A 24,434-nucleotide genomic window follows, 5' to 3' on the forward strand; every position below is an offset into this window, starting at 1 on the left:
ATTCAGCCAGGTCATGGTTAGCCCTTGCAAGAATAGAAAATGTAATACATGGATGTTATATACTACATAAAATACCCAATTTAGGGTATATGTTTGCAAATGAAATGTTGCAGAATTTGGCCAGGCACTTTATTATGAACTCTACCTTGAACATTGGAGAGGTGTGGGAAATATATCTGTTCTGATGGACTTCATTATACCAATGCCTCAACCCAACACTTCTGCGTAGATTATTTCAAGATTTTATCGAGATGTATATGCATGTTTCTTTTCCACTTCCATTTCATTTTACAGGAGGGCACAGACCTGGCTTTCTACATTGGACAAATTGACAGGAAGCAGAGACCACAGCCCTTCATCTTGCTGATGGGAGGATCCTGGAAGAAGCCACTGCAAACCTTTGTCATTAGGAAGTTTTCACTACACGACGCGAAGACCGAGAATACGAGGAAGCGATCACTTGTGACAGTCCCCGTACTCTGACTCCCATCCACATATCTATGCAGTTTTGCTTTCCTGTACAGGACGGAGGCATGGGGACAAGATCGCTGATTGGTTGGCTGACTGGTTGGCTCACTCCTGCCCAGCATCGGGACTGATCGCTATTTTGGCCAAGTACCGTACTCGTTTTCCCCCGGACGGGACGTTCCTCGGATTTGATCATGTGCAGAAGCAAATTTCGCACACGACACGCTTAACTCCCGGCCGCGTTGTGCTTGCGAAAACTCCCTATTGTAGAGAGACAGGGATTCTTGTTTCCAACTTTGACAAAGGCTGTGGACTGTGCATTCAAAGTGCATTATGTCCTAGATGTAGAGTACCAGGCTCAATGTTTTGCTGCCTGGCAGTTCTTGGAGACAGTTGTGTACAAAACGCCTGGTAAAGTGACGTCCAATTCTGTGAGAGAGATCAGGACATACCTGAACTCTTCAAATCAGGAAGATTAGATGCGTAGAATAAGATTTTCATGGTCATCAGAAGTTTAATTGACAAAGTTGACTTTTAGGTCATTCGTCAAACCAACGGTTTGGTATCTATGTTTTATTTGTTTATAACTCAATAAGTAATGGATACATGTCACATGGAAAGATCAAAGGTCATGAGAAGATTGTTCTATTAGTGGGTAATGTTGGCCCTTGAAAACTTGTGGTAAAGATAGGTTAGAAATGAATTAAAAAGGGTATTTTGCATAGTAGTGACTTAATGAAATATTGGGAAAGATCTTCACAGGTTTATACTGAAGCATGACAGTCAATTTTCAGAAATATAGCAATTGTGAAATTAAAACCTCATATCTGTTGAGCATCATGGAGGTCACACTCTGTACTGAATGTGGCCTTCATAAAATTCGAGATGAACTGTTTCGTAGAATGTATATTTCCATTATGAATTTATTTCATTGTATATAGAGTAATCTTCATTATTGCCATCTCTATCACAGGAGTGACAGAGATGATCTTTGCTGGACAGATGTGCTGTACTTGGCACATCCCAGTTATGAAAAAAAAAAACTGTATGTGTTGGTAGCAGGTATGACTTCTCAAATTACACTAGTAAACAGGAGTAAGTTTCATTATAATTACAATGTACTGTATATGTTATTTGGTCTGTTCAGATATGCTGAATATAGGTATGGAGTAGAATTTTCACAAGAGATAAAACTTATTTCTTAATGTGAATGGTTTCTCCATCTGCAGTATATTTACAGTCATCATTGTACTGTCAAGGAAATATAATCTAATAACCCCTGACTTACTATTGCAGATGTTCCCCAAAAGCATTGCGACTGAAATGATTCAAAATGTTGTTACATCAAATTGAACATTGTTAGAAATGATCTAGTTAATAGAGAAGCTGTGTAGTGCAATACCTTCAGTAATATTTTCTTAGTGGGGCAACAAAGTACAATATTGGGACAGAAAAGCAAATCCTTAGAGGGCCATTCCCTTAAGCTTCGCTTATGAGATTTCCAAGCGCATGTAATAGTGACAAACACTTCAAGAACAAAGTCAGTGGTTCTAAGAAAATCAGATAATTATTCCAGGAAATAAGACTCATTCAGGATTTATCTTGTCTTGTCAGGGTATGATCACTATAAAACTGGATAATGTGTCTGTAAGGTGTGCATTGGACTGTAAAAGCATTCTGAAAAATTACATTCTCTGTGTACTGTTCATTCAGTTAGCCCTTTTGGACCCATCTGAGGGCAACTGATGGTCCCCATGCACTCACACAATATGAGAAATGAAGCAACAAAATATTCAATGTGGCACAGGTATAGATAATCTCAAGCTGAACACATCCATGTTATGCATAATGATTAATTATTTAATTATTGCATGTTTCAAATTCAATTTGCCATTGCAGTTTAGTTGAAATATTGTGAAATGTGATTTTTACGGCGTTAAGCGCCCCATTTGTATGTAAGTGGAATCAAAATGTACATTTGACAATACACTAAGCTTTAAATGAGTCGAGGTCAATTCAGCTGGAAAATCACTTAACTCAAGCATAACAAAAGCTCGTGATTTTTCCTCTGCAGTCAAACTGCATGTTTTTACTAAATCCGCGCAAGTCAACACATTTTTCTCGGTTCTCGAGAACTTCGACTTATCAAAGGTTAACTGTAAAAGAAGAATTGTTACTCTGTATATATTCTGAAAATGGATGAGACAATTCTTGATTGGCTCAATTTGTTATTTGTAATATGTTTGCACATCGATGGACAGATTGACCGATTGAAGGTTTTCTAATGATATGCTGTCAGTGATATAGACAGTGAAAATGTGCTGAAATATATAATCGGCCAAAAAATAAACATTTGTGTTATTGTGCTTATATACAAGTGAGTTGTACAGTAATATGGGATTAAGAAGTGTTTAAATTCTAAACATGAATATTTAATATTTGCTTTAAACAACCCAGTTGTATAAAATTACTTTTAAACAACCCGGTTGTATAAAATGACTTTTAAACAACAGTTGTTTAAAGTTTTAAACAACTTTTTTTAAACAACTCAGTTGTATAAAATTACATTTAAACAACAGTTGTTTAGACTTTTAAACAACTTTTTTTAAACAACCCAGTTGTATAAAATGACTTTTAAACAACAGTTGTTTAAATTTTTAAACAACTTTTTTAAACAACCCAGTTGTTTAAATTTCTTTTAAACAACAGTTGTTTAGAATTTTTAAACAACAAAGGGTTAAAAGTTTAAACAACTACGTGTTGTTTAATTTTTAAACAACAGTTGAGCGATTCACCGGTTAACTTGTGGTTGTTTAAAATTTTAAACAACCTTGTTGATTTTTTTCTAACAGTGTACACTAAGAACTTTCTGGTGGAGTTTCTACATTCCTTTTGTACACCAAATGGTGTGATTGTGTATATAATCTTGCATCTTTTTATTCACTGTTTTAATATATCCTTTTTTTAAATCATATTGTTTCGTTATATCATACATAGATCTGGTTACTACTGATTTCAATTTAACGTATTGCTCCTTTCAGCTTGTTTGCTTGTTTGTAGTGGTTTTTATGCTTATATTTATGTAACATGATCTTTGTATTTATATAGTTGGATTGTACAGGACCTTGATGTAAAACAGCATTCACTTGCTGATCTTGTTATCCTGTCAAAATATGTTGAAATAAATAAATAAATAAATAAATAAATTATAATTTAGCTAACGTTGTGTGTCTTTCATGCGTGTGAGCAGGGTGGTCCATGAGGGATTTCAGCATGTCGCTGCAACATGCTCAAATTCTTGTGCAACATCCTCAATAATTTGCAACAAGCTCAAAATGAAATGTATTCAAACAAAATGTGAAAACATGTGCAAAACATAAGAAACATCAAACTACCTGGTACTTAGGTATTTGTGTACAAAACACGAGAGAGAACATTGAATGTAAGCAGGACAAGAAGAGACAAGCTGCAAAATATTGCTTACTATGTGTGCTCGTGATGTGCGCTCCGCGCAATACAATTTCTGCCAAATTCTCATATTCTGAGCTTGCAATATGCTCAAATTTTAAGTTGTGGACCATCCTGCGTGTGAGCATTCGTTTGTTTGCTGTGAATGCCCACATATGGGTGCTAAAGCAAGTTCCTCACATTAACTACTGTGTTTATAGCGGAGTTGTTTCATGGCGGAAGGAAAACTCCAGGGTAACATCATGCTGTCCCTTGGATATTGGAGCATCCCACCTACATTGGTGGAACACTTAACAATAAGCTCTAGCTATGGCCAATTGCATCTCAAGGGAACGACCCGTATTTTTTGTACTTAAAATCGCACCCTCTCAGGTCACTAGTGGACTCTTGGAGGGTACAAGGAGTTCGGACAATGCACGTCCAAAGTTATGACCAGCGGGGATTAATTCTTAATCTTTCCGGTCAACTAGACTCGTGATTTAAGGCTGATGCGCCTTTATGATGGTGACAAAGTGGTCAGGCATGAGGCTTCTATGGTGGCGTTAAAGAGTCCAGGAGAAAGAAAGAGACATGATGAGTCATAATATTGGCTCATGGGAAGGTCGACTTGTTATTTTACTCCTTACAATCATAGATTTAACGAGCACCATTACCGCCCCCTTTGAGCAGACGATCAAAAGAGCATTTCCAAAGCATGCGTGGCCAATTTAGGAGGTCAGATACGATGAATCAATGTTTAACTAAGTTAATTGGCCAAAAGTAAATCTGGCCTCATAGATTATCCTTCAAAAGTAGTTGAGGAAAAGTTGGTGGGTCTGTGACAATCGGTGAAAAGATCGGAAGTCTGGTACAGTCCGTTCTCCATGTAGTGATGGTAAGGCATGCAAAGAACACGAAGCAATGTTCGTATCTAGGCCCACAACCTATAGCTCTGAAACAAGGGTTGTAAGATATACCGAGTAACTGTGTGAAACTGATTCTATAGTCGATTGGCCTTAATAGTCACTTCTTACGTCAGTCTGATGAAGATCCTGCAGAAAGGCTGCTGGGGACTGGGTTTTCTTTGCACACACGTCAAGTATTGCACTTTCGCTTTTATATCAAATGGGAAAAGCATTACAACAGATCATAACTGGCGCTTTTTAAAATGTCCGCTTAAAAAGCCAAGAGTCTTTCTCTATTAGAGAGTGTTGAAGATATCACTTTCTGTAACGGCGAAAAGTCATTCTTCATCAGCATCGAAGTCATCGGTTTGGCATTTCAGGGCTTGGCAGTATTGTGTTTTGCATGTCCTTGGTCGACCAAGGGGACTTTATGCGCCTTTAGTGCCAACATGAAACAGGCACTCTTGCTGTTTGTTGTTTCTGTTGTTATTATTGCTGTTATTGTTATCCCTGAGAGGTGTCGATAAAGCCATTCACCTGCTTGGGCGCGTAATTACCTCACTCATCAGAAATATATGTCAAGGTATTCAATTTATGCATGAAACAGAATGGGCCAATGGTTGGCAGGCTAACAATAAAATTTCAAAAGATACCCCCATGCACTGTTTCTTCACTGATACTTGCCAGAATACAACTTTTCTTTAAAGTTTCTTTTTTTACGAGTATTCACACTGACTCATCCACATCGTTGTAATGATTTTACGTCATCACGCGATTTTGAGCCAAAACTCATTCACTTTATATGGAAACATTACACGAGTAATGCTTAACTCATTGCAACATTGTTATAAAAATGGCGTATACACGTCTGCTTTGCGTAGAAGGCCACTGTGAGAGCAACAACACAGTAAAGAGTTGAAGAGGTCGACATGAAGTCCTCATATTTTTGCGAAAACACAAATATCGTGACCGTGAATCCGAACCTTAAAATGAGTGTAAGTGAAATGTCATTGCCCGCAGTTTGTGAATGTCACGTAGTGGAAGCCATAATATTCATTACTTGGAGAAAGAGATATAGCTGACTGCCTTTCTCTTTATGTTAGAACATGATCCTTTTCTCCCTCTAAGCCTTTTCATTGTCTTGGGTTGTAGACATGTTCTTGCATCGTCATCAGACAATAAGTTTCCTCTCGCATTTTTCTGTTTTGTTTTACGGAGTGATGGAATTACTTACTTTTTACTCTGTGTGTTTATGGAACAATCCGACACATTGCTGCAATGCTAGTCAAGCAGAATACACATTTATTACAAGTAATAAGACACACACAGATAAATAGATACACACACACACACACACACACACACACACACACACACACACACACAAACACACACACACACACACACACACACACACACACACACACACACAGAGAAAGTCATATACCTACGCACACACACTTACACAATACATGCCGCATATTAAAATTAGAATCGAGCGTGTCGCTGCGTACGAGTTTTTGTTGATGTCGTTTTTATATCACGATTTGATTCGGAGGCTAAGTGTATGTAACTGTAATTGCTCTCGTTTACAACTCGAAACAAGTTGGTTCCGCAAAAATTTGTGATTGACTTACCTTGTAATGCTCCAGCGCATCGATGGCCCGCGAGTAACCGTCCGCCGAGTACATGCAGAGGGCGGATAGGAGCTCGTACACCTGTTTCTTGACCGGTGCATTTTCGGTGTCCAGGGCTGAAGGCGTGGAAGGAAAAGATGAAAAACATTTGAAAAATTGGGAGGTTAGTGAAAGAAACCCACTGATCAAGTTGCCTTTAAAGCACTCACTATGTTCCCCATCATGTACTATTTATCGTTCATACTTCAAACTAGTGCGATGTGAAACTGCATTTTAGACGCGCTATCAAATGACGATATGAACACATTCCTGATCCATGTTAATAACTTCAGTATTTTGATTCAAAGCTTTGAAATAAAATCAAATGCTTTCAATGTCTTCTTATTTTCACATCGCGAGAAATTCGAACAGGAATATTGCTTTACAACCTAAACGTTCGTTCCCATAAATCTCATGCGTTTACAAGCCAAGTCATTACACAGGTTAAAAAATTCTTCATCAACCCCAGTAGCAAAACGGTTCGTCAGTTCTTTTTCTATTTTTTCCCCCGAAAATATCCCCCAGCATTGTTGACATATGACTTGCAAGGCATCACTAGAACACACAACAGCTGCGGGACTGATATGATTGAGGTAAATGTACACACACACACACACTCACACACACATACACGCACACATAGACGAGCACGCAACCATTCCGACTGAACAGGTTGAATGCATTGTGGAATAATGATAGTCAATCACATGTATTTTGACCGCTGGCATTTTCACACCCCAAATTGTTAACCTTCCTCTTGAGAGGAATAAAAAAAAAAATACATATACAAAAACAAGTTGGCGTGACTGAAAATTACGATGAACTTTAGATACAGTTCTTTCTCCTTTTTTCTTTCAGCAAATCGACGAAAATGACCATCTTGGTTTGAATGTAACAAATTAATCTAATTTCCTGGGACTCACAATGACAAATTTAGCGTTTTGTTGCCGTAACAACCCCGAGGCCTTGCGATCTTATCTCAAAGAGTAACATACAGCTATACGTGGCGAAGGGAGCAGATTCTAAAGGACCTAATTTCTGTTTAAATGAAAAGGAAATTTTGATTTTTGATGCCCATTTACGTTCTTTTCATGACAAAATAACAACTTTTTTTGTCTTTTTGATATCAGGTAGTTCTATAGACAGCCATTTATTTCTAATAATAGCAATTACCGGTCTACTTACAAAGGCTGGTTGAGAATGGACATTATCATTATATATGATTATACTGACATACTAAATTAAGATACCGTTTAGTTGTGATGAAGGATAATAATGTCTGCTTTCTATTGTATTGCATGGATTCGTGATAATGATTAGTTTAAATGAATTGTTACATTAAACTTCATTCTGTGATTTTTTTTTTCATCGTTTTCCGCAACTGGGACCTGACTTCTGGGCCCGTTGCATAAAAGTTATTATTATGGTATCTTTGCCATCCAATGGTAACTTCCATGGAATTCTTGATTGTGATTGGCTGTTGAGTATTGTTGCCATGGTAGTTACCACTGGATGGCAAAGTTACCATAATTGTAACTTTTATGCAACGGGCCCCAGTATAGTGGTCTTCTTTCGAGTGATACTTATTGTCAATACAGATTCGAACAGTTATCGTGTATTCAGAAAAATGCCAATTACATTCCGTAAGGAATAAAAAAAAATCTGTATGATGCTATATAATGTCTTTATTTTCAGATGTTGAAACTCTTGGTTGCCTCGAAGAGAAAAGGACGACTTTAAACCATCACTGTTCATGACCAAATGCACTGCATGAATATTGATGTCAGCATGTGAAGAGTTTGTTCAGGCGAGAAAGGGAAATAACAAACAGACAGTCCAGTGAAGGTAATGAAGTGGGACAAGGGAGGTTTGAGCTTTGCCTAGATTAGAGTCATTTCTCGAACAGTACACGTATTATGATTTTTTTTTTTGTTCACATACAGCCAATTCATGATTCTGCACAATCTACGAAAGCAAAACAAAAGATTGCTCTTTTCTTGAATATCCGAAAGTGTGCAGTGGTGTTTTAAGCTTCCCTTTCACTCATTTCATGCTCAATTTCCTCTGAAAGGCCATATGTGTTAGCAATCTTCTTTTTGTGCCCCCCAAAAGCTTACAAATAGTACACTGAAGCGATACGTGGGGCAGAATGAGCAAACTAATGTAATGCTGACCCAAAACAAATGTTGTAACCCTTCTCTTCTATCGAGATAAAAGTTTTATTCCCATTCTGTGTGGTATATCTACGGCAATTGAATGACTTTGTGACTGACTAATTGTAATTAAAAGAAAAGGAAACGGCTATTTTTTTTCAAGTCACGAATAAAACTTTGTCAATGGTTTGAAAGATTGCCATTGTAATACACATCCTGCTCTTTTTTTTTTTAAACATTTCCGTGTATGTGTATTCATATTCTGGTATCACACAAGACCATTCATAAATTGACTTGTGTTTAAAAAAATCAACAAAAGAATTTGATATGCAAGGAAGGAGAAATGGGCACTGCGTATGATATGAAAGACACAGAATGAACATACATGTACAGTAATGTGTTTGCATGTGTTTGCGAGTGGTACTTATGCACTCATACAGACAACTTTGGTATTATTACACATTCTTTTATTTTCTATGTTTCGTGTATCTCTTCCCAAAAACGTAGCTTAATTCACTTCAACAATGAGATGATTGTCCCTCCTTGAAAAATACATCAAACAAGCTATTTTTGGTAATACTATTGTAAAACTAGTTTCGTCTCCTGAAGTGACACTTTAGACGTCTTGAATAATATAGGGCCGACTTTTATGTTGGAAGACGAAGTCCGAACCCTTTACAAAGACACACGAAGAATGGCCTGCCTTCGTTGAAAATCAGATTACGTTAAATGTCTATAGGCACTCACTGAGTTTGAATTTAAAGCTTTGTAGTACGTGTGGAAAATAAGCAAGTTTCGTCATCTGGCGAGACGTATAAGAGTATTGTTGACCAGCGTGTTGATTTTATAGAACAAATAGCGCCTGATGACGTCCCACTGCGCGTGGGAAATTCAACAGAGACTGGCCAGCACAAAGAGTGACCGAATGTTTGACTATTTTCACGAAACGGTAAAATAGCCCACCTAGATAACAGCGTCTGTATACTGCTACTCGTTATCATGACATGTTATTTGGTAGTAAATACAATGAATGAATTCGAATTAATAGTAATATCTCTATATTCAAGCGTTGTTTCGGTTAAAATCATGGAGAGGTCGTTAATGCGCTCGAAATAACTTGTCTTGATGAATGTATTAGTTTTCTCTTTTGTGTGATCATCCTTACCATCAGCTAATCTACATAACCCCCATTCTGCGGAGACGTCATATGGCTGTACGAAACAGAGAATACTGAATGAAAATGAAAATTCTTGCCCATTACTTTGAAGGCATGAAATGAAATTAGACGCATAAGCATTAACTTTCCGGTGAAAACAACAAGAACGGGTGTTTCGGGGAGAAAACTGTTAGCATTTTGTCATGGTATGTCCATCGCAGAATATTATGATGATTGTAATAATCCCGCAGGGAACGTGTTAAAACGTGCAACTAGATTACTCTAGCATTACTCGTTAAACTAAAGGCGTGGGCATGAGACCGAATCCATACAGCTGGAATCGAAAGCATATCATATTTGATGTGCAATCGATGAGAACTACTCAGCAAAATGCACAATCACACGATGAACGTGTGGTGGAAGACATCAAAACATTTCTGTTTATTGCAATTAGCATCTCGTGCATCTAGACAAGATTAGCCAATAGGTGTTATAGGAATACCAGTTCCAGTGTGATACTAGTATATGAAGCCGTAACTGTGAGCATATACCTTCAGGCAAACCTGAGTATCTATATGTTAAAATCTGGAATTGGCTTACAGATTTTGGTTTTGCGTCATTTCGCAATTCCCTGGTCATGAATGCAATCCTTATATTCTTTATATTGGTGATTTGTTGTTGTTTTTGTTGTTGTTGTTATTGCTTTTTGCACGATGTTACGATAAAGTCACGACAGGGGCAAAGAAAGGGACCAAAGGACTTTCACGTGCATGTGCATCTGCAGGGGTGGTGACTGGTTACTCTATAAAAAGAAAATAATCATCATCACCACCTTGGATTTATTAGGATGTTTACTACATTATTAATGGGCTTGCTAAAATGGGGTTTGTATGCATCAGGAACACGGGAGTGCCAGTATTTAGGAGGTTGAATTTTCTGTCTGGGAAGAATGGACACAGGATTGTTTATCAGTAGTCCAATGAACTATCGTACCCTGATACCAATCGGCAATTTCGCGCCCTTTTATCAGCTAAGCCGCCTGGGAATACAGTGACAACAGTTTCAATTAGCAGACGACAAACGGCAAACGAAACATGTGGCCCCCTTGGGAACCGCCAATGCACGTTTCTCATTTTCGAAATCACACAGAATATTTGTGTTGAATAGGTGATTACCCACCTGGTTGCATGTAACCCTGCTAAAGATTTCAGGTCATTTTGACTCTGTGCGTTCCTATAGTTATGGTGAATGCTCAGACGGAGGCGGAAGGTCTAAGAATGGTGTTATTGCATGTTGGTTGCAACGCATGTATGGGCGGAAGAATGGAGGTCACTTTTGGTTGCTGCGAAACTTTGTAAATGGATACTTATTGGAAGTCTTATTCATGTCACACATTCTACATGTATGCGACAGAAATACCTAGGGTCAGCTGGTCAGTACTTTATAATAGTCTTGAGCGCTAAATGCCCCTTACATTTCACATGGGACAGAAATCACTGGTCCAAAGACTCGATCGATGCCATCATACTTTATTCCCATTATGGAGTTTCAAAGTCAACCGCGCTACAAGTTATGGAGCTGTTAGAAGTTGTTGACTGAACATATTTTACACAAAGCCGTCGCCAAGGACGGAAAAATGCACATATCAACTCATTAGCTGCACAGAATGATATCGTTGTCGCAGCTAGTAACAAGCGTTATTGATCAATGTCCTTACTCTCTCACGGTTGACACAATAGTTTGGGTAAATACGGCTTTATTGGTGTGAGATCGATAGCTCCTCCTCAACACGCGACCGAAGAAATAAAAGGAATTCCGATCGCTCGTCTACGATCAAAGTAGGAGACTGAAATATCGCCAATTGGACTCAGTCGTAGGGAATCGATGATGTATTATCGGAAGAGATGAGGAGGACAATTATAAGTTAGCATTCCAGAGCTTTGTGTTGAGGAGATAAGAGATTTGCGGAAAAAGAAGGGGGAAAATTGCCTACTTTTATCTAAAACACGTGTGATGCAGTGGTTAATGGTAACAAATAACAATCGGATAGTCTACTTAGAGGGCTTATTTCATCAGCATCCGATAAAAAGGTGACAAGAAGACTGGGGTACGGCGGGAGTATCGTACGTTGTGTCTTTGGTGGCCAGCAAAGCACAAATGAAAGTTCTGACGCACCCCAGATACAACGACATCACCATTGTTGTCACGACTGCTTCGTGTTTATTCGCGAAACTACACAGATGTTTGTTGTTGCTTTCACGTGCACTCCGGACGGCAACTGGGCCAAAGAAACAGAAAAAAACCACAACAACAACAGAAACACATTATCCCGCGCTTTTGATAAGTGGACTGAAATGACACTCATGATATCGCGGGAAGATATTGGATGATCCAAAAATAGCTGCCTTTTGTTTCTTGTGTGAGAAATAGCCCTAGAACAAACACGGTACCACCTGACCATCATTCCTAGCTGTATTGCACACAATATAAAAGAAATGTGCCCAACGTATAACAGACAATTGTTACTGGACACTAACCCCCCCCCCCTACATACAGATGTGTTCTGCCTTCAGTGGAAAGCAGGCGAACGATACCGACCCAAGTACGAGTAATAATCAGCAAGCTATATCAAATTGACCAAACAGGCCAGTCGAAAAGGGAGAGAATCTTGAAGCTCGGAAGAATGTTGAACCACACCTCCACACACACATACATAAGTCATATGCACACACATCGCATGTCCATCTAGTAGTATGAGACAAGAGCGGTTTGGTGACTGAGAAGTAGATGGCAACTCCAGCGCAAACTGCTAAAATTTGATTGTACTCTCGAACGTCTCTTTTGGTGTTACATTGTCAAAAAAAAGTTTAAAAAAAATAATCACTACAAACTGTATTAACGTAAAGAATTCTACTTTTGTTCTAAACATGGGGGGAGGGGTAAGGACTATGATGTAATCTATGATGTAATCATAATAATACAGGTGCCAGAAAAATACATGATTTTTTTTTACGCACCTTTCTGTCTAACCCTGCATCTTTATCGCGAGCACTGGACTAAGCAGTGTCATGATTTCGTAATTGAGTTCTTGAGTTCTCAAAGACGGATATCAGACATCAAAGTTTAGTGTAAAATACACTGTCGTTGGTGTCGCTGCTCACCCCTGTCGATCAGTGCCGTATATACTTATTGTCTATTTACTACACTTCCCTCAGTTTAGTCATAGTAATAGTTCACATCAATTCTCAGCAATGTTCTAGATGCATTTTACTAGCAATTATTAGTTTGAGCGAATCTAAACTAATACCCGGTACATAATAACGGTGTTTATTTTCGTCGATTCAGTTGCAATACACTCCAACATGACAAGAAAGAAGCAAAGAAACACACACTGTTTTGGGGAATATCATGTAAGAATTTTGTCTTTATATGAATCTTTATAAGGGCCATCATTAGAGCCCAACAGAGCGAGAGATCAAGCATTGATCTGCACTCAAATTAATCGATCTAGGTCACTGTTTCCGTTTGGCATCGCTTGGATTGCTCGCTGAAGATATCGGACACACTTCGGAGAATCCATTGAATCATGGCCACTCCAAGATGGATGCCGTTTAATAATCATTAGACGTATTTTAGGCTTGTCAATCTTGACGTTCAATGGAGACCATCGATTGAGGAGGGCTCCGCTGCATTTTCAGTGTTAAGTGGGAATGATCGAACGGGCAAGAGAGATCGTCAACGTTGCCCCGCTGCCAGATGGCTGGTCAGAAAAGCTCAAAGCAAGAAGAACAGCAGCACTTGATTCTTGGACTTGAGAAACAATAGGGTATACTTGCACATTAGGACCAGCAGCCAGAAATGTTTGACTTGCAGAATCAAATTCTACGTCACAGAACAAAACTTATTGTGACTACACAAGATGTGATCTTTCATAAGGAATATGGCGCTTCTTAGTCGGCAGTGCTCTGATGGGAGCTGGTCAATGACCCTTTTTCTCCTCCCAAGTCGGGACGGAAACTGGAATGCGTAGCTTTCCGCGCGTGACATTCCGTAATTTAACGGAAGATTGTTTCTCCTCTGAAGCCACTGGGAAGGGAAGGGGGATTATTTTTCAAGATGAGTGCCCTCAAGAAAAAAAAAGTGTCAAGGAAAAAAAGAGAAAGAGGGGAAAAGGTCCTATAGGGTTAATGAGGCTGACTAAAATTCAATACGTCCAGGCAGTCTGGAGACATTTTTGAAACAAAGGACGTTGACACTACGGGGATACATTGAATTGGTAAACGCACAGAGAGAACTCTACTAAGTCAGGAGACAAATCCCTTGTACGTTACACTTTATTAGAACAAAATAAACCTGCATCATGCTCTTAATTTTTCCTTTGTTTGTTTGTCTACTGTATACGTAATGTATTTTGTGTATGTGTGTGTTCGCCAGGGCACCCCTTGACAATCTCCATACAAATTAACTGAAATTTCACATCAGACATAATTATACCAGAGTACTTTGATCTAGTTTGAATTGGTTCTCAGCTGGTTCTCATTCGACATAGTTCAGGAGATCGTCTGGCAATCACACATTGAAATCATTGTCCCTAATTTGGCCCCTTTGGAAGAAGTTACGTAGCAAATCTTACTGACGATCACGTGGTGTAAACAATTGGGGTGGAATGACTGCTTTTTTTCTTGTGCGGGGATAAAAAGAGAAGAAAAGCCGATGTGTTTGTGCTTGTATCTTTGTGTGTGTGTGTGTGTGTGTGTGTGTGGGAGGGAGAAAGAAATAGGACAGAGAAGGTGTGAGAACGAAAAACTTTACTAATGATATCGAGCAATACACTCCACTCCGAAAGGGTCGTTACATCTTCATTTCACAGGTTTGTCAAACCTCATACTGAAAGTTTATGTATCCTTCTCAAACATCACATCTTTTCACAGTGTTTCTTCATCGCCCCAATTTCAGTGACCCTTAGTCTGTAATTTTCATTGTTATCTCCGTTAATGACTATTTGTGATTTTTATCAAATTGCTTTCGTCCTTCCTGCTTGCAAGTTTGTTTGTGTGATTCACTCTCAGACGGTATTGAAAACTTCAAGACAGCGTGGTATGTCGAATGCATTTGGCGGGCTGTTTGTCTTGTCAGTTTTCGTGTCACGAGACCACCCATACATGTATACAGTTTATGTAGTAAACAAAATGGATGATTTCCCCCAGCCTATCAAGCGTTTATAAAAGAATAGAATGCTATCATTATCGCTCCCGCAAAATAAGATTACATTGTCCGACGATTCACATGATTGTTGGAGACAGAGAAGCATTGCAAACAAGAAGACGAGCCCAGTGTTCTTAACGTCTAAAGTCCAACAGGAACATCAGACTACATTGGGGATTTAACATCTTAAAATGGAGGATTACGTACGTCACAGATAGTATAGTCCCTGGATGTTACGTGTATTTAGAATGATGAATCATGGCTGATAACAAATGCCAACAATACAAATGTAGGATCAGTTTAAATAGACATAAAACATGCTCTTACTTGTGACTTTATTGTGTTCAGAGCTGTCGAGATTGGAAAGGTAAGCCAATCATCCAAGTGCACACAATTCTTCACCTTCAGCTCTTTCTTTTGGCTCTGTTCAAAATCCACTTCTACAAAATATTGTAGTCCATGTAATTACAAACTAACATAATTTAACCTATTGAATTAGTATAATTGTGAACTAATCAGATATTTATGGTATTGAATTCCACTTTCAATTTCTGTTGAGACGCGGTAGAGTATGACTGGTGAAGATTAAATTTCTTCCATCTCATTTTATAAATTGAATCCTCGCTACCACACGCATACACACACACACACACACACACACACACACACACACACACACACACACACACACACACACACACACACACACACACACACGAATGTGAAGGGACTGCATAAGATCATGACAAGAGGCCAAAATTTGGTGACGCCCGTTGAACCGCAAAAGGCGACCTCGAGGGTCAAATGGCATTCGTGGCGTCTAACTTCTATTTACTTCGTTTCCATGGCTTTTATGCAAGGGTCGCCAGACGGGCGTAACGAATACGTCTGGCAACAATTGAAACTTTATGAAAAGAATTGGGTATTAGAGCTGTATTGGATTTTTTCTCTCTTTTGAACAACTTTTGTGTTTTTTTTTTCTTTGACAGCAACGCAAGATCTTCTGACCAGCTTTAGTTTGTGGAATTTGTATGAGATTTCTGTTTGTTATTGGGGGAGTATCAAATGTTAGATGAAGACATGGCCACGTGTCGTGTTCGGTATCATAATAAACTCATTGGTCATAGTATCGTTAAGCTTGTTCTCCGGGTCAGCTCTCCAACACTCACCTTTCTTTATTTCTGTAAATGATTCAATACGACTGCTTCAACGTCTTCTATATTATGAAGATTTAACGAGCCCAGAATACCCAAAACATTTCCGCATTGGATGGTTTTTTTTTTATAAAGGTTATCATTGTACCCAAACAATACCAGCCTATCACTGTCTTTCTTTTACTATTTATTCCCTCGGGTTACCACCTTTCCCCATTTCATGTTACGTGCTTGGACAAATTCACACGTATCACATGTAGGCAGTCGTTATCTAGTTATGATGTGAGGGAAGCAAAGATCACAATTGCTCCCTCATCGTTTGCATACACAGTCAGACTAAATTACACATTGGGAACACGAAGCGCAATAACATACGAGAAGTAGATTAACTGCTTTTTCGACACAGCTAGATAATCCTCATTGCCACGGTATTTGAGTACACACTCACACCTAACACTGCTGTCACACAAATGTAAGAATGAATACAAACTTGACCATCGTGCATGTGTGCGTCTTCTATATCATTCCTTGATAAAACATGACCTCCCAAAGCTAGAGAATAGAACATATTATAGCTCTTCAAAGCGTGTGTGTTACAACTGTTTTAAAAGAAGAAATGATAAAACAACTACAACCATCCTGTGGTCCCTGAGGGGTGCTATTTGATGGGCAACGCCCATCGAATCCTACCCCCATGTGAGATCAAACACGGGCATAGACCCTCGAAAAGAGCACGCATTATGTGCCCCTATGTACTTTTCATTTACACCCTGACTCATTGGTGTGAAAAACAAACGCAGTGTGGAGGATCCACTGCCCCAAGAGTTTGCCAACCAATCGATTATTCATTGTCACTTTATTAAAAAAGGAAAAAAAAAAGATAGAAGAGAGGGCTTAAATGTTCAGCCTATATATTCCTAGCTCTTTGTTCTTATCTTTTACACACATGTAGGTCACCGTTTATTCAACGCAGTGTGTACACATGTCCTTTTTTATGACGTAATACCCTGAGACCGATGTTTAAGTACTTCCCTATTCATCATCAGCTTTGGGCAGTTCAATGTACTGCTCCGTTGCTCAACATAATGAAAATGCCTGATCGACGTGGTTGGAATAAAAGAAATAACAGACACGTAAAGATTTGTGATCAACATTTAGACACAATTGCAAGGGATAGGAGGGGAGGGAGAGGAGAAACTTTGATCGATGAGATAAAACGCGAGCACTCGCAGTGAACTGTGTTTGAGTCACTTCCAAGGCAAAACTAATCTCCTCCAACTTTCAACAGTTTCACTCTTGACTTAAGTCCCCGCTATCCTTTGACACTTTCAATGTCTCGGTCATCGGCGAAAGTTCGGCGACTCTACTCATTCATTCGCAGCCAAAAACGTCTAACGTTCGAAGTTTAAGTGGGTGTATAGGGAAAGGGCTTAGGGGCAGCTTTCCAAACATTGACTCTGTCTGCTGAATAGCCCACCAGGAATTGAATTTTACGGAGGAGAGGGAAAGTGGTCCTAAGCTTCTTTCTTTTTTATAAATCTTTGAAAGGATTATTGGGGAAGAAAGTAAAGTAGCCACCGACTTATCGACCAGTGTGCGTTCAAAGCTCATCAAGCGTTACAACTAAGGAGGTGTCGCACACTATACCTCCTTGGATACAGCCATATCCCTTGCCGATATGAGATCAACCAGAATCTTGATATATCCGGTAAAGATCCTGCCATATATACGGCTGGTCCTTGCATGCACATCTGACATAGCAACGTTGACGATTAGCCTTGTGTGTGTATTTTCTCAAATTTGTACGTTTTTTACGTTAATTGTACGTTTGTATAGCGAAGAAGCGATTCCAGTAGCATTTATCGTACTACATGAAATTCTCAGGGGATGATTCTTATTTATCATAGCCCATTCCGGTGAAAAGACTTAACAACCTAACACTTCAAACGGAGAAGAAAAATCATAAACGCACCAGAGTCCGTCTTGTTAACGCGTAAAATTGGTCCATAAATTATAAGGAAAAAAGCAAACGTCCCACCATCAGTGATAATCATTGGCTCTTAAGCACATGTACACACATATCCACTCATCAGGATTACCTATTCAGTTCATTGAAAGAAATCATGGTTATAGAAAGGCTAGATTTAGATTAATCAGCCTTGCCTGAATTTGATTATGCCTTTCATTTCTTCCTACGTCCTTTTTTCTCCTCTTATCTTTTGCTTTTATTCATTCTCTACCAAGGAGGTGGGGTTTGATCGCTTCTTTTGTGCAATTTTGAAGGGTAAAAGTCCCACAATTGAAAAGCACTGAGTGACAAAGAAATACAGTTGGTATACTGCTGACCAACGAGATTTTTCCCTCTCATTTTCATAGCTGAAACTTCCATTGTATCCCTGTCCATTCCATAATTGATTTTAGCTGAAATAGAGAACAATTAGTCATAGTCTGTGACTCAGGTATACATAAGAAATAACCGGCATCAGCTCCAACGCGCGCTTTTGTTCCGCGGAGTGAAGACATTCACCAGGACCCGGTGACATTTTGTGGAAGTTGGGAGTATAATAGAAACGAAAATATTTATATTGGCCATTTGTCATTGAGCGTAACGTTCGGTTGAGCAGAGGAAACTGCCGTTTGCGATCTCTCTCGCGCCCATATCGGCAACTTCAATTTGTGCTTACCAATAGGGACTCTCTTTGAGCTCTGGCCTTATGTTAATGGAAAGAGTGGTCCATGTCCATGTCTTTTTTCTACGTCTGTAAGAATAATATTTAGAGGTTCAAAGGTCGTTGAGAAAAACGGCAAAGCTTAATTTCCACTCTTCGTATTGGCAAAGTTTTTAGAAACTAAACGTGCTTCACGGGCCGCCGTTATCAGTATCATTTCAAAATCACAATATTGTGCGCAACAGAAAACGTAAAGACTGTGGAAAGAATAGCAAAGATGAGCATATTTTCTTATAAAATCACAATAGCTCGTAGGCCTTCAAGGTAAATCGATCAGATGCTGGTATGTAAGACAGTCTCTATTTTCCTATGACTCCCGGACCTTGTCATTCTGTTCCTATTGGGTAATAGTCAAATGATGTCGTGACACACTCTTCAAAAATTCAAAGTGATTTCTTTTTCTTTTTCTTTTTTTCGATGAGAGGGCGGAATGTTACAGCTGCAATATTTTCGTTGGTTTACAAGTGGTACGCGTGAGGTACGTCCCACGTATTTTCACCTTTTTTTTTTTTGCCTGTGGAACAAGTCATTTGTTTTGCTTTCACTTCATCCTAATTTTCACACACTTTTTTTTTTTGGTACACCAGTCTGACTTTGCATCAGAATATAAGGAAAGTTTTTGAAAGTTCTGGAGTTTCCTTTTTGACATTCCGCTGCAGACATGCGTAAACATTTACAATCACCTTCTGCAAATTCGATGATGAAGACACCAGTACGATACCGCACGCGATTCGTACCGGTTACTTCTGACGATTAAATTCTGACTCTATCAATGTCTAAGTCATCTGGATAGCAAATAGTTCAGCTTCAGTCAGTTTCAGATTGTTGTTTGATTCCTCTACTTGTACAAGTTATATAGTTACGACAAATCTACAACAACGTTCTTATCAACATAAGTGATATTATTTTCTTTTCATTTCCCATCCGAGAAGATGGCTGGGCAGCCCATATGCAACTGCACAAGCTGGGTATAAGTCAGAGGAATGAATAGCATTACCTGTATAATAGGACGTATTTGAAGTTACACGTGGAGGAGATCGTTACCAATATAGTCACGAAGACCTTGATTCTCAAAATCGTATGAATCCATTTCGTCCTTGCGGTCTTTCTGTTCCGAGAAAAACCTTATAAAATTTCGTATTTCACGGGGTTTTCTATGGGAAATTGCAGTCGAAGTCGTATAATAGAGCCAGAGCCAGTGTCATTGTATAGTTCATAATAATTAGTAAGTGCATAATATTTTTCACGGCCTCTAAAAAGATAGGATCATAATTTTTTAATGATTTCGATTGTTATATATCATTAGGCTCGCGTGCACAAATGCGGAGAGTTTACGATGGTTTTCTTTGAATCATACAGGATGGATTTAATACATTTATGGATTTATGTGCTTCTATCTCTTCCTCTATAGTTCTATACAGTTTCATGTACAACTGTACAATGTATGTTATTTGCGTTACATGTCCCTCTGCGCTTTAGAATAGGCTACTAGATTGATGGCGCATCTACAATCGTTGTACTTATTATTATCATTATTATTACTATTATTATTATTACTATTATTATTATTGTTATTATCATTATTATTATTATCATTATTATTACTACCATTATTATTATTATTATTATTATTATTATTATTATTATCATTATTATTATTATCATCATCATCATCATCATCATCATCATCATTAGTTATTGGGTTTTAAACTCAAACTTTCTTCAAGGTAATATCTATTTTTATCTAGGTGCAGTCAACAATGGTGTGGTCAGACTTCTACATACATCTGGATTGGGCCCTTCTCCTATTAGTATTATTGTCAATGCTATCACAATTAACGAGTGCTAATCGTTTAACTTTGAGCATAGTTGGCAGGTAGTACTGTGCTGTGAGCGATCTACTTAGGTAAACAATTCCAGATGGGTAATGATCCATCGCTTAGAATGTGACGTCATTAAAAGATGCGACAGCAAGGCGCATAATGAAATTAGAAGTACTGGAAAAGCGCAAATGTCCGCAGTACTGCGCACGTGTTCCATGTGACACAAAGGACCAATACATCAAATCCCATTCAATATTTTCTTTGGAGTAATATTGCTTACAGACAGACGATTAAAAATATACAGACAAACGCCGGCAGACCTAATATCCACCCACAAACTCGTCCTGCTTGAAAAACTGCACGCCACTGCCGACTTCTTATCTCGCCAACCTCAAATCCAACTGTGAGAGGCGCAATGCTGGCGTAAGGTGGAAATCAATCGCTCGCTTCCAGACCTGGCCTTTTCATCCATTTCCTCTCGAAGGACAATGGTCATATATTCTACAATAATCTCCTCCTCCAAATGGGAGGGTTTTTGCTGTTTATTGTTAATGAAAACAGTTAACGGGCAATCAAACACACCATACAGCATAGAGCCATTCCATAATCACCTAGCTAGTAGCGTGTAGCAAATGAGGCGTTCCCTCTGTGTATTTTTGACCGCCGCACTACTTATCATTTTTAACATGTACGAAAGGGCGCTGGTCGTGAAGTCAAAAGATCGGATGTTTTGCGAAACGTGACAAAAAAAGAGGTCTGAATAATGATGTTCGACAGTGCCAGCCAGTTAATTAAGTATCTAATCATGCGGTAGATGCATTGCTGGTATACGCATTATGGACCTGCTTGTCCCTTCTGAGGCATGATAGAGTCATTTGTTTATTTTGTCCCGAGATATTTTTAGGGGAAAATATTTCACAGAAAAAGAACAACAACTAAAATGACGTGTCTCCACCCTCGTCGACTGACGAAGCATGGCAAAATCATACACAAGTGATTTACACAACACAGGTTTGCATCCAAAGCAATAACAAATATAAGAACATGACTGGAATATTACTGCATATTGAAGAATAATGGTGTTAAAGGAACATTGTGGTCATTGGTGGTGAGTAATGGTTATCCGAGATTGGGAGCTTGTGATTGGAATGTCACTGTGTATGTGACACGAAGTGACGAAATGTGAGAAAGAAATATTATGTCTCGAGATAATACGAGAAAATTGACAACATTGACCAGCGACTTTCTTCTCCCACCCGACCTAGTGGTTGTACATATATAGGCTTCACATCGTTCTTTCCCATTTCTAAGTTTGACTTGACAAAATGCAGAAAGAAGATTAGGTATCGTCACCCCTTTAAGTATAGTTTATGAGATTCCGAGGTGAACTTCTGGTTGTCCCGTTGCCACCAAGCAAAGTGAAAATAGAAACATTGATCTTGTTTACCTCCGCGGACTAACGATGGAGAACGACTCGGGTCGGAAGAGAGCGAGCCTGTCAGCGGATGTGGGGCTAGATTACCTTTTTTCTTTTCAGAAGGCAGCTGGGTAAAACTTTAAAGGACACCACTGAGGTGTGTATAATTCCGTTTCCATCATGAATATCAAAGAAAACACGACCTTGGCTGCTAAACGTGATGCAGAAATGTATGTCGGCTTACATGCACTTTAGCGAATTTGCATTGCTCGGACTGTGTATAAAGGTATTACGGTCGCAAACAAAGAAAAGCAAACTTAAGCATTAAACGTTTTGGTAGGAAATATTTTCGTTAATAATTCAGTAAATGTAACCCTCTTAATCCGTTTTCATTCTTGAGATTTCAAAAGTCTAGAGTGATGTGATGAGAATAGTATGATTTTATTTATATCATTTTGAAATCGATGAAGGTATTTTTGCTGGTCAATGCCGAGCGATTTTATTTTTTTTTCAGAAGGAGATGTAAACTTAATCCTTAAACCTTTAGCTTTTGTGGAATTATCACTGTACTGTGAAAAGATTAAAATCCATATTTTCAGTGATTTCACTGAAACTATAAAGGGTTCGATTTGCCTGACTTTACTCTTCATAATTATCAGTTTAGTTCACTTAAGCACGAAATTGATTTTACCTTAAGAAAGGTCACGATGAGTCACACTACATTATACAAGTATTTTGGCATCAATATCATTTTGTTTTTCCGCGATAAAAGTGCCGTAAATTGTACTGGTACATGGCTCATGATGCAACGACGACGAATGGTATAAACAATGATACTCACATACATTTTTCTTTTAGCCTCATAAGAAGAAAAACAAAAGAGGAAAAAAACATGTTGCCATGCTTCCTTGAACTTGATACGGCAATAAATGTTTTAAAATTCATGTTCTGGGCCTTTTCGGGAGACGGCAATGGGATTGAGTTTCAGGGCAATAGTAGGAGAGCAAATACCCACAACCCCCTGTCCTCATTGTAAACTGAGAGTGTGAGTCTGATATTTTCTTGCAGTATACCATGTATACTGGTAGCAGAGGCCAGCGGGACCCGTACCTAACAACAAGTAGACCTGTTACTTGTCTGTGCTATAAGGTTACTTGCAGCGTTAGCAATCAATGCTTTTCTTACCCGGTATTACTTGCAAGGAATAGATGGAGACACATTACACCAGCGGGCGAATTCAACGTCTAGTGGGTCGTATATAATATCGCTTACTGAGAAGAATATCGTACCTGAATCGTCCATACAAGATGAGCTTCTCTTTTTCTTGACAAAGATGATTAGGATGAGTCAAATTCCGTGTTCTCGGAAATTGCACGAGTGAATAGATATCCCAAAAGACTGGAACTTGGTTAGGATGAGAGTGCAGCATCTCATTTCTGCACGAGAGTTAACACGCACTTCTACTATAGGACCCCATGTCGTTCACATAGCATTGCGCAAGGTTGCGACGACCGAATTTGGACCTATCTTCTTCTGATAGTTCTCCCCTCCCCTCCCCCACCTCAAAATGAAAGAAGACCAAACAGATCGAGGCTCGATTAATCACCTCCCTTTAGATATGCCATGCTATATGCATTCTGACGGGATCCACTGGCAAGAGCGATATGGCGTAGGCTCCCAGCGGGATACTGAGTAGATGTGCGGTCAAATTTACCCCTAATCACTGACGCCTCTCCTTAGGGGGCTTGGTCTGAAGAGAAAACATAGGGCTGTCACCAATAGCGCCCCATGCTCCATACAATATCTTCCATTTGCTTTTGATATGGTAGTAAGCTATTGTACACCTCCAAAATTTCCAGCCCGTTTGCCTCATGATGAATTTCATACGCGCCACACTTCAGCCAATGTTGGAATATGATCAAAGCAGAATGGGGCTAGGAGTATCGAAAATTCTAGTTCTGAATCAATTCTTAAATTTGGAATGCTGCCTGTGGTCATACCTAGGAGAACGGCAGTTTGATGTTCTGATTAGTTCGAATTAGTTCCAAATGTAAAGGAATATAATATCACAATGACAACCGCTTGATCCAGATTTACCAATGAGTACTCCATGCTAATAGTCAAGTGAAATACGTGAGTAAAGCTCATTGATGGTAACGAAAACGGGCTTATCGTATTGGGGTGTTTGATCCAAAGCAGGCAGCTTTCCACAGGATGGTCAAGCGACATCAAGCTGGAAAATAACAAGCAAGCTCCCTAGATACCAGTTCAGACCGAAGATTCGCTCAAAGTAGTTTGGTA

The 24,434-nt window shown here is 38.9% G+C and overlaps 1 protein-coding gene across 1 annotated transcript in view; it reads right to left on the reverse strand.

The window, feature by feature from the left end:
* LOC139743417 (uncharacterized) overlaps window positions 1-24,434 on the reverse strand; it is a 192,723-nt gene that overhangs the window by 137,429 nt on the left and 30,860 nt on the right. The window contains exon 3 of the mRNA XM_071653902.1: window positions 6,458-6,573. Within this exon, the coding sequence (XP_071510003.1) occupies window positions 6,458-6,573 (116 nt within the window). The remainder of the gene's footprint in view (window positions 1-6,457; window positions 6,574-24,434) is intronic.

The sequence above is a fragment of the Diadema antillarum genome, unplaced genomic scaffold, assembly GCF_040938485.1.
Source record: "Diadema antillarum isolate AM-2024a unplaced genomic scaffold, OU_Dant_1.0 seq00001076_RagTag, whole genome shotgun sequence".
In the NCBI taxonomy this organism is placed as follows: Eukaryota; Metazoa; Echinodermata; class Echinoidea; order Diadematoida; family Diadematidae; genus Diadema; species Diadema antillarum.